General features: G+C 38.9%; 1 protein-coding gene across 4 annotated transcripts in view; it reads right to left on the bottom strand.

Annotated features, from left to right (window-relative positions):
• Nucleotides 1-739: 739 nt before the first annotated feature.
• Nucleotides 740-12294, bottom strand: part of LOC122242355 (5-phosphohydroxy-L-lysine phospho-lyase) — a 37273-nt gene continuing 25718 nt past the window's right edge. For all 4 annotated transcript variants that reach the window (XM_086542325.1, XM_086542326.1, XM_086542327.1 and 1 more), the window contains exons 4-13: nt 9462-9624; nt 8349-8491; nt 7811-7950; nt 7600-7682; nt 6090-6223; nt 4699-4772; nt 4300-4444; nt 3458-3557; nt 2919-3107; nt 740-2608 (exon numbers count right to left, since the gene is read on the bottom strand). In XM_086542325.1, coding sequence (XP_086398451.1) covers nt 2467-2608; nt 2919-3107; nt 3458-3557; nt 4300-4444; nt 4699-4772; nt 6090-6223; nt 7600-7682; nt 7811-7950; nt 8349-8491; nt 9462-9624 — 1313 coding nt within the window. In that variant the 3' untranslated portion in view covers nt 740-2466. The remainder of the gene's footprint in view (nt 2609-2918; nt 3108-3457; nt 3558-4299; nt 4445-4698; nt 4773-6089; nt 6224-7599; nt 7683-7810; nt 7951-8348; nt 8492-9461; nt 9625-12294) is intronic.

Raw genomic sequence — 12294 nt, 5'->3', positions numbered from 1 at the left:
GTGTGTGTGTGTGTATCTGTGTGTGTGTGTGTGTGTGTGTATCTGTGTGTGTGTGTGTGTGTGTGTGTGTGTGTGTGTGTGTGTGTGTGTGTGTGTGTGTGTGTGTGTGTGTGTGTGTGTGTGTGTGTGTGTGTGTGTGTATCTGTCTGTGTGTGTGTGTGTGTGTGTGTGTATCTGTCTGTGTGTGTGTGTGTGTATCTGTCTGTGTGTGTGTGTGTGTTTGTCTGTGTGTGTGTGTGTGTGTTTGTCTGTGTGTGTGTGTGTGTGTGTTTGTCTGTGTTCATGTGTGTGTGTGTTTGTCTGTGTGTGTGTGTGTGTTTGTCTGTGTGTGTGTGTGTGTGTGTTTGTCTGTGTGTGTGTTTGTCTGTGTGTGTGTGTGTGTGTGTGTGTGTGTGTGTCTGTGTGTGTGTGTGTGTGTATCTTTGTGTGTATCTGTGTGTGTATCTGTGTGTGTGTGGGTGTGCATGCGTGCGTGTGCGTGCGTGCGTGTATGTGTGTGCGTGCGTGCGTGCATGTGTGAGAGAGAGAGAGAATTTAGTTTACTTGATATGAGATGGACTCTTGTCAGGTTCTGCAAAAAGAGATGCCTTAAACACATCCACTATAAGATCTTGCAATTAAGTTTTCTTTCAGTGGAAAGATCCTTCTATGCTATAACAAGAGGAAAAAAGTTGGAGGATTCACTCTCATGATTTCAGGAGTATAAAAAGTACAGAAAAAATGATAGACAGTTACATATGTTCATACAGAAATATACATGTATTGAATCTCTTTTACAAACACTACAAAGTATTTAGCAATTTAGAAAAAACCTTAGAAAGCAGTAACATACTGCCTGGTACTCAGAAGAAATTGTAATAATTCCCAGTCTAACCATGTATAAATGATAATTCCAAATAATTAATGCCAGCACATTTTTTTTTCTTTCTTTCTTTCTTTTTTTTTTTTTACAAACAGTAAAGCTCATTCAAGAGGAAAAAATAAAAGACATGTCAGGATATCAAGACAGTAGCTAGCTAATAATAGCATATTGTAATGGGTAACTGCTGACAAAGGACCACATTATCAGGCTACAGAAATCATTTAATTTCATCATACTTTGTTGTGATAACTTAGACATAAATGGTAAAATAAAGTATTTTTCAGTTATTGTATAATACTGTCAGATGTGTGATGCTAAGAAACCATTTTTTTCATTACGTATTACAATCAAATGTGTGAGAGAGAAGATTCAGCACCATTAAATTACTACAGGCATGTTATAATAAGCCTATGGCATCCAAGAAATTCATAGGTTTTTTCTTTTTGAAAGCTGTTTTAGCCCTACCCTCTTTCCTGTCTTGAATCAATTAGTTGAGCAGTATTTGAATTATCTTTCCCTACCAGAGAAACCATTAAATGGATACAATTCATGATTACATGTCACCACTGCCATATCAAGGAACACATATCCAGTCATATTACTTTAATTTGTTTTTTAAAATATGTACCTTGGTATTAATGGCACTATCAGCATTAAAAAAAAAAGAAACAAAAAAAAAAAATATATATATATATATATATATATAACATAAAATGTTGGCTAGCCAGTTTTTAATCACAGCTCTACAGACGTCCCAGTCATACTTGAGAATCGTTACATTAAACTTGCTATTGACAGCAGGTACAATCAAAGAAACCTAGACAAGAAAACTTTGTACATACACAGAAAAAATAACTTTTGTGTTGAAAAGAACCCTTCCCTCTTTTAAATGATAACACCTTTTAAAGCAGTGGAGTGAGACTATCTGACACATAAATCTTTATACTACAGCAAGGGGAGGCCATTGAGGCTGAAAGATGGCAATGGAGAAAAAAGTTAGGAAAGGTAATTGCCATTCTGGAAGAGAAAATAAAAGTTGAAATTCAAATAAATAATACTTTTGCATTATATTTCTATTCGGGTTAAATATATTCTGAACAATCCATTTGGGTAGCTAGAGAGTAGTTGTTGAATTAGAATTTAAATACAATTTAATGAAAAGCAGAAAGAGCTATATTACAGAACACAAATAGAATGAAATATTGATATATGATCAGTGTGCCATCTATAATCACATCCTGTAAAACTATAAAAACTGCAAATTTGAGTTGTGTAAATATATTGCGAAGGATTTTTTTCATAAAAAAAATTAATTAACCATCCTTTAATAATTGTATCCCTTATAAAACAATTAGGCACTTATGATCAGTATTAAAATCTTACAATGCTTTCGTTCTATAAGAAATAAGACTATTTTAGATTTTCTTTTCTTTTCGTAAGTACTACATAGTATTTAAAATTGCCTAAAAATTATAAAATGAGGTTAGGTGGAAGAGAAAAATAAAGATTTCTTTTTTATGAATAAAAAAGAAAAGAAAAGAAGTACACATTGATTACCCCTTCATAAGTCTGAACAGAAGATTTGATTTAATACAAAACTGATTTCAGTCAAGGTCATGATAGCAATGCTGAGCATATTCAAGGTCCATTGCTTCTCTCGAGGCAGCTATCAAGTCATCGTCCTCCTCCTCCTCTTGGGGCTGGATGATGCCCAGTCGTCCATCACTCGTACCTGGGATGGCTTGCCTGTTTGCGTTGTAAGAATGACATTACTGGTTAACGAATGGGGTAAATAGGTAGGTAGGTATGAAGGTAGATGAGTGGGTGAAGGAGAAGAAGAAGAAACAGGAATAGGAGGGAGAGGGAAGAGGGCAAGAGCTAAGGAAGAAAGAAAGGAAGGAGGGAGAGACTTCACAGCTAAAGCTCACAGTGCAAGAGAGTACATCAGCAGACATAAGCAAATTTTGGATATGGAACACTAGGCAGATAAAATTTGTTAAGTACTTTTAATACAAGTCTAGTGTTTTCTCAAAGTAATACTTTAAGATGAACTTACTGGCTCGTGGTTGGAACATTTGTCACACGGTCTCTGGCTAGTCTCTGGTTATGTGACTCTGTTAATACTTTATCCAGTTTCTCTATAAGAAGAACTGCATTCTCTTGGGTGAAACACATAGGGGGCATGATCATCAGAATGTTTCGGTTATCTCCCTCATTGGCTAGTATGATATTTTCTTGTTTCATTCTGTAAAGGAAATATAATTAATGATAATTATAAAGACTACGTAAGAATTGATGATTTACATTTTTCAAAGATATATAGTACAAAGGAAGTGGTACCTTTCATTGCACAGGTAATACAGATCTCTATGGAATATGTGACCTAATCAATTGGAAAATGTTTTACTCCTGTCTGTATCATTTTAAAAAGTACAATTAAAGAAGGCACTAAATAATTTACAATACTACCAAGTAATGATTATTAATTCAAATGAATTAATTGCAGAACCTCCTATTCAATCATGCACTGAAAAACATTTCTTTTGACAGATTTAGATGCAAATTCAATAACCTTACAAGACCAAAGATACTAACCTATTCACAATTTGTTCTGCAATTTCCTTAGCAGGCTTCTTGCTTTGTTTATTCCACACCACTTCCAACCCAAACAAGAGACCACTTCCTCTAACATCACCTGTGAATACATAAATATAATTTTTTACACTGACTATGCATAAATAGTAAAGAGATGGGGTACACATGTGAGGTCTTCTATACACTGGTTTCCTTTTCTTGGTTATAATTTCCAGTATTACCCTTCTACTTTTACAGTGTATACACTGCATACAAGCACTAGCTCATATAATGGACCAATATGATATGGTAAACACATCAACTATGCTGTCCTCTTGATCAGATGGTTATCATTTTGAATTATCTCTTTGCTAAATAAAAACATTTTTGTGGAGGGGAGAGGGAGAGGGGGAGGGGGGGAAGGGAGGGAAGGGAGGGAAGGGAGGGAAGGGAGGGAAGGGAGGGAGGGAGAGAGAGAGAGAGAAGAGAGAAGAGAGAGAGAGAGAGAGAGAGAGAGAAAAGAGAAGAAAAAAGAGAGAAGGAGAGAGAGAGAGAGAGAAGAGAAGAAAAAAGAGAGAAGGAGAGAGAGAAGGCATATGAGTGAGTGAGTGAGTGAATGAGTGGAAGTGAGTAAGTGAGTGGGAGTGAGTGAGTGAGGGAGGGAGGGAGGGAGGGAGGGAGGGAGGGAGTGAGTAGGTGGAAGTGAGTGAGTAAGTGAGTGGGAGTGAGAGAGGGAGGGAGGGAGGGAGTGAGTGAGTGAGTGAGAGTGTGAGTGGGTGAGAGTGTGAGAGTGTGATGAGTGGGTGAGTGTGAGTGAGTGAGATAAAAAAAAAAAAAAATATTCACAAGCAAAGATAACTAACCAATATATTCATGTTTTCTTCTTAGCTTTGACAACTCAGATTGAAGAAAGGATCCCACAGTTGTTGCAGAGGCCATTAACTGATCCCGCTGCAGGACATCCAACACCGTGCAGCCCACAGCATTCATCACTGCTGTGCACTTGTACTGTTGCAGAAAAAAAGAGATTTACTATAACTGTTACATATGTACTAGAGAGTTTATCCGTTTCGTAAAGATCAAACCATACTTCTCTAAGTAGATTGTCTACTTGAGGGAATGTGTGAATGAGTGAAAAGAGTGATTGAGTGGAATTGTGTAAATGTAACTGTGAATGAGAGTGGGAGAGTATAAGCATGACTGCAAAAATACATGAGTAATAATGATTCACTTCAAATATGAAGAAAGCCACCAGTGATTACCTCTTTGATTCTGCTACCCAAGAGAGCTGCAATATCTGGTGATGTTACAACACAAGCCATCGGATACCCATTACCTGTAATAGGAAAAGAAGTTAGTACTTACTTAGTTTTCCTCATATTGAGATCAGTCCCTGAATCAGCATTCATAGCCACCAGCTATGATAGACTCAATACCACCACAGTAATCTGTATGCAAGCCTGGCCAAGTCCAGGAAGCTGCTGGTTTTGGCTATTTGTGTTGTGTAGCCATGGATCTGTGGCTTGTTTGCCAGAAATTCATCTAGTTGCCTTTAATCCATTCACGACGGGATGTATTTTTGCCTACTCCCGCTAACGCCGGGAAGATAACAAGCGCGCAACACTTCATGCTGGGGTGTTTTCTTGATGCACGGGGCCGCATTGATCCTCTCAGAGCGTTTTTCACCCACCCTATTCTTATGGTTTTCATGAATGCATTTACACTGTAAAGGCACATAAATACATTGCCATGTTCAGAGAGGAGTTAATCTCGTCAAAAAACATGTTAAAGTAATGCCTATATTCTTCACTTCTATGTGAAAATACCAAAGGAAAGTGGAAGCAATCTCTTAGTAAGGCATCAAAAAAACATGTTTTATACTTTTTCTTTTTTTTACCAAAACGAAAAAAACAATATGAATAATCATACATGTACATATGAGTATGTACATGCACCTTGTGACGTGATATCATGGGTAATCAACAAATTATAAGTAGTATTGCATTAGTAAATTTTTACTTTATTTTATTTCTTGGCCAAACACATTTGATTTTACAATAGTTTTTCAACTTGGATATTTCTATTCAACCGGTCAAGAAGCAGAAATTACCATGATGTCAGCAATATCATGTAGTTTTCTGTGACGTCCATTTTTTTAGCGTTATGTTTCATTTTATGACACTCAAACACCTAAACTAAAATAACAGTTTAAGAAATTATGTAAAATGATTATATTTGAGAACAATCTAGCGATCTATTGCTGACATTTCTGCACGTCACTGCTGGGCTTCCGGGATACGGCCAGAAAATGTACCAAATCTCAGGATGTTCCCTGGGTCCGGAATAGCCTGAGACATCAGGCCTGCGCATTTGACATATCCCTGTGTACAGACTAATCAGAGCAAAAACCACCCTGTCGATTTTGGGTTAAAATTGTCAATGTATGGTGTACATGTGAAAATATTACATCTTGTCTGATAAAATTTTAGAAACCAAAGGCACTAGTAATATTAAAAGCTACCATTTAGGTGTTACTACTAGTACACACTATATCAAATATTGCTAATAATGCTATCAAAATTGTTCATCGACCTCTCAATTAATGAATGATTCTTTGGTCTTATATATTTATTAAGGAAGATGGATAGCTTACCAATAGCTTTACCAATGATGAGAATATCAGGGGTGACACCTTGAGCTTCAAATGACCATAGGTGTGAACCTAGGCGACCCAGGCCTGTTTGTACCTCGTCAGCTATGCAAAGGCCACCTGCGTCTCGAACCATTCTAGTTGTAAAAATATTGGATATCAATAATGATAATAACAACAGCAAAATAATAGCATCAATAATATTTAATATGATAATAATAATTATAATAACAATAACAATAATAATAATAATGATAAATTTTATACATTAAACAATGAATCCAATACAGATTGCATTTTCTCATATAGGAGATGCGTTCCCCCCCCCAAAAAAAAAAAAACTATTAATGATCCAAAAGGAAGATGAGTACTGCAGGCATATGGTGGAGTTTGTTGTGTTGACCTGAATTCCACTGAATACAAATATTGAATTTGTTACTAACAATAATATTAATATGGTAATACATCTCAATTTACATCAAGAAAAACTGCATCACACTTATATGTTATTTACAGGAGACATAGAATAATGGCTAGAGTTATGATTGCAGACCAATAAAACAAAGTAAATTTTAGTGGGCTTCATTACCCTAACAAATAAAATCTGTTATTTACTTAAAAAACTATGCAAACTCTAACACCTCCATGAGGAAATGTTCCTTGAAAGTTCAAGGATTGAGCAGACAACAAATAAATAACAATATTAATGGCACTGCAACACAACTATAAGCTGCAGCATCACAAAGGATCACTGTAGATCAAAAACTTTTTGAATTCTAAAGTGTCTTAATGACATATATACATCAGAGAGAGAGAGAGAGAGAGAGAGAGAGAGAGAGAGAGAGAGAGAGAGAGAGAGAGAGAGAGAGAGAGAGAGAGAGCGCTAGAGAGAGAGAGAGAGAGCGCTAGAGAGAGAGAGAGAGAGCGCTAGAGAGAGAGAGAGAGAGCGCTAGAGAGAGAGAGAGAGAGCGCGAGAGAGAGAGAGAGAGAGCGCGAGAGAGAGAGAGAGAGAGAGAGAGAGAGAGAGAGAGCGCGAGAGAGAGAGAGAGAGAGAGCGCGAGAGAGAGAGAGAGAGAGCGCTAGAGAGAGAGAGAGAGAGCGCTAGAGAGAGAGAGAGAGAGCGCTAGAGAGAGAGAGAGAGAGCGCTAGAGAGAGAGAGAGAGAGCGCTAGAGAGAGAGAGAGAGAGCGCTAGAGAGAGAGAGAGAGAGCGCTAGAGAGAGAGAGAGAGCGCTAGAGAGAGAGAGAGAGAGAGAGAGAGAGAGAGAGAGAGAGAGAGAGAGAGAGAGAGAGAGAGAGAGAGAGAGAGAGAGAGAGAGAGAGAGAGAGAGAGAGAGAGAGAGAGAGAGAGAGAGAGAGCTAGAGAGAGAGAGAGAGAGAGAGCGCTAGAGAGAGAGAGAGAGAGAGAGCGCTAGAGAGAGAGAGAGAGAGAGAGAGAGAGAGAGAGAGAGAGAGAGAGAGAGAGAGAGAGAGAGAGAGAGAGAGAGAGCACTTATTTCTTTTGAAGCACCATACTTGTACATATCCTGGAGCCAAACATCTGGAGGAATGATGCAACCAGGGATGGTCAACATGGGCTCCGCAATGAAGCAGGAAATCTGTGGAGACAAGACACTCAATTCTATAGTTTCTATACAATAGACACATGAAGTATCTCAATCTCTGTCTGACAAAGCCTCTACAAGTGTCCTCATAAGGATCTACCATTACAAGTAATAGATCTTACCTTTCTTCCATTTAGACGGATTCTATCAATCATGTCCCTAGCATCAGCTACATATTTCTTGACTGCCAGTGGATCATCTGCCTGATAAGGCCCTCGGTACAGGTCAGGCATCGTTACCACATGTACCCAATCCACAGATGCTGTTGGATTAAACAAATATTTTACAATTAGATGATAAGAATAAGTCTTTCAAATGGAATGTATAATTCATATTTCATTGTAAATAAGGTCTTTTGCAAGTTTGCAAGAATACTGTCACGCACAAATTTTAAATAAATTATTGCACAAGGCAAAGACATGTCTGACTTGCTCAACAAATATGGCATGTGAAGGGAAAAAAAGTTATACTAGCAAATAGGCTATCCTTTGATAGCTAAATACTATGATCAATAATTGGCATTTTTCAGTTATTTATTCCTTCAGTTGCATAACTATGTGCATCAATACACTAATTAGTGTCCCCTAGATTGCACATGTTATGACGTAATCTGTTCCAGAAGGATTAATAGCAGAACAAATGTGAATGTGAAATACTTACATATATTATTAGCCTTAGAAACTTTAGGTGAGAGGTGGTGCACTGAATCGATAGAGCCGTGGAAGGCATTATCAACCACTAGAACATCATTGCCACGAGTATATAGTCTGGCTAGCTGGACAGCTAAGTCCACAGCTTCTGACCTGGAGAGGGAACTTTGTGATATTTCTGTGTACAAAAATTCAAGTCCTGTAAAGCAGAAAAATACTCATGGAGCTATTTATACTTCTCCAAGGTCAGGATATTCACACAGGTATACCTCACACACATATAAAATTACCTAATACATGAGACCTACTTGCCCAGTCATACAATGCTATATAATTAGTTGTTTCCATTTCATTTTTTATGCAAAAATGAAAACATCTTCAAAATAATCTTCTCACAATGGTGGCTTCCCTTCATCACAACAGGAAAAAGAATCTTTAATTCATTACTAGATGTTTCAGGATGTTTTCTATGGACTTGTGCCAATTTCCAAAAATGTATCCAGCCTGGTGATGTTGAAGTACTTTCAAAATCGCTTGGTTTTTATTTTCATCTTAATCAGGATCTAATTCAGCTGAATTCTCAAGACTTCATTTTCATCTGCCATTCTAATAGGATAAAGGAAAGTATCTCTGGTGTGATCCTAATAATTAAATATATTTTAAAATGATACCAACCTTTTATATGTAATAATCTCTCAAACATAAATAGTAAGGGGGAAAATAATAAGAGGAAATCAAAATATGAAAAACAATAAATAATTATAGAATGATGAAATTATATACATTTTGCAAACCTAAAATATTACCCAATAAGCTCATCCTGAAAATAAACTAAGACTACAGGCTCATTAAACATCATTTGTTGTATCAGAACCTGCAAGACTCATGTGCTTAATATGGAAAAAAATAGATATATACATTATTCCTTTACTAAGATTCTATTCCTACAACCACAAATACTAATCATCACCTCTCCTTATAACAGGGATCCTTATCTTTCTTGTGTATGAGAATACACATTAATATTAACTGTTATGTAAGACTGAAAAGATGTTATTAAAAAAGGCTAAAGAAAAAAATATTTAAAAAAACAGTGACAATCACTGTTGATGGGAACACTTACCCTGAGTTACAGAATAAAAATGTGTTTAGATTGCTTGGGAGATATGACTGAAGATCCTTTGGGTATTTAATATCACCATAATCAAAATCCCATCCACAAGGATTCATGAGGGATCCCACAGTTCCTGCAACAGCATCAACGACTGCAGGATGACAATGACCAACTGTTGGGAGATGAAAAGCAGTAAGGATTTCATACCCAGGCTATCAATGTGTGTGAAAGATAATGGAGATATAAATATATGATGATAATATTTGCCTCCCTGCCAGCCTACCTGTCTCCCTCTCTCCCTTCCTACTTCCCTCCCTCTCTCTCTCCTTTTCTCCCTCCCCCATTTCTCTCTCTTTCTTTCTTCCTTCATTCTTCCCTCTCTCTCTCTCTCTCCCTTCCAACCACCCTCCCTCCCTCTCTCCATACCTTCCTTCCTTCCACCATCTCTCTCTCTCTCCATTTCTCTCTCTCTCTCTATCTTTCTCTCACCTCCCAATCCAGTCACTAATTGTCCTATTCCACCTACCAATCAAGTCACTAATTGTCATATTCCACCTCCCAATCCAGTCACTAACTGTTGTATATCATCTCCCAATCCAGTCACTAATTGTCCTATTCCACCTCCCAATCCAGTCACTAACTGTCCTATTCCACCTCCCAATCCAGTCACTAACTCTCCTATTCCACCTCCCAATCCAGTCACTAATTGTCCTATTCCACCTCCCAATCCAGTCACTAATTGTCCTATTCCACCTCCCAATCCAGTCACTAACTGTCCTATTCCACCTCCCAATCCAGTCACTAACTGTCCTATTTTACCTCCCAATCCAGTCACTAATTGTCCTATTCTACCTCCCAATCCAGTCACTAACTGTCCTATTCCACCTCCCAATCCAGTCACTAATTGTCCTATTCTACCTCCCAATCCAGTCACTAACTGTCCTATTCCACCTCCCAATCCAGTCACTAATTGTCCTATTCTACCTCCCAATCCAGTCACTAACTGTCCTATTTTACCTCCCAATCCAGTCACTAACTGTCCTATTCCACCTCCCAATCCAGTCACTAACTGCCCTATTCCACCTCCCAATCCAGTCACTAATTGTCCTATTCTACCTCCCAATCCAGTCACTAATTGTCCTATTCTACCTCCCAATCCAGTCACTGTCCTATTTTACCTCCCAATCCAGTCACTAACTGTCCTATTCCACCTCCCAATCCAGTCACTAATTGTCCTATTCTACCTCCAAATCCAGTCACTAACTGTCCTATTCCACCTCCCAATCCAGTCACTAACTGTCCTATTCCACCTCCCAATCCAGTCACTAATTGTCCTATTCCACCTCCCAATCCAGTCACTAATTGTCCCTACCACCTCTTAATAAAAGTCACTAACAGTCGTATATTACCTCCCGATCCAGTCACTAACTGTCCTATTCTACCTCCCAATCCAGTCATTAACCGCCCTATTACACCTCCCAATCCAGTCACTGTCCTATTCCACCTCCCAATCCAGTCATTAACTGTCCCTATCACCTCCCAATCCAGTCACTAACTGTCCTATTCCACCTCCCAATCCAGTCACTAACTGTCCTATTCCACCTCCCAATCCAGTCACTAACTGTCCTATTCCACCTCCCAATCCAGTCACTAACTGTCCTATTCCACCTCCCAATCCAGTCACTAACTGTCCTATTCCACCTCTTAATCCAGTCACTGTCCTATTCCACCTCCTAGTCCAGTCACTAACTGTCCTATTCCACCTCCAGTCCAGTCACTAACTGTCCTATTCCACCTCCCAGTCCAGTCACTAACTGTCCTATTCCACCTCCCAATCCAGTCACTAATTGTCCTATTCCACCTCCCAATCCAGTCACTAACTCTCCTATTCCACCTCCCAATCCAGTCACTAACTGTCCTATTCCACCTCCCAATCCAGTCACTAATTGTTCTATTCCACCTCCCAATCCAGTCACTAACTCTCCTATTCCACCTCCCAATCCAGTCACTAATTGTTCTATTCCACCTCCCAATCCAGTCACTAACTGTCCTATTCCACCTCCCAATCCAGTCACTAATTGTTCTATTCCACCTCCCAATCCAGTCACTAACTGTCCTATTCCACCCCCAATCCAGTCACTAATTGTTCTATTCCAACTCCCAATCCAGTCACTAACTCTCCTATTCCACCTCCCAATCCAGTCACTAATTGTTCTATTCCACCTCCCAGTCCAGTCACTAACCGCCCTATTCCACCTCCCAGTACAGTCACTAACCGTCCTATTCCACCTCCCAATCCAGTCACTAATTGTTCTATTCCACCTCCAGTCCACTCACTAACTCTCCTATTCCACCTCCCAATCCAGTCACTAATTGTTCTATTCCACCTCCCAATCCAGTCACTAACTCTCCTATTCCACCTCCCAATCCAGTCACTAATTGTTCTATTCCACCTCCCAATCCAGTCACTAACTCTCCTATTCCACCTCCCAATCCAGTCACTAATTGTTCTATTCCACCTCCCAATCCAGTCACTAACTCTCCTATTCCACCTCCCAATCCAGTCACTAACTCTCCTATTCCACCTCCCAATCCAGTCACTAATTGTTCTATTCCACCTCCCAATCCAGTCACTAATTGTTCTATTCCACCTCCCAATCCAGTCACTAACCCTCCTATTCCACCTCCCAATCCAGTCACTAATTGTCCTATTCCACCTCCCAATCCAGTCACTAATTGTCCTATTCCACCTCCCAATCCAGTCACTAATTGTTCTATTCCACCTCCCAATCCAGTCACTAATTGTTCTATTCCACCTCCCAATCCAGTCACTAATTGTTCT

This window comes from Penaeus japonicus, unplaced genomic scaffold, assembly GCF_977035675.1.
Source record: "Penaeus japonicus unplaced genomic scaffold, GWHDUDI00000001_assembly GWHDUDI00000012, whole genome shotgun sequence".
Lineage (NCBI taxonomy): Eukaryota > Metazoa > Arthropoda > Malacostraca > Decapoda > Penaeidae > Penaeus > Penaeus japonicus.
This window is presented reverse-complemented; position numbering and strand designations above follow the sequence as displayed.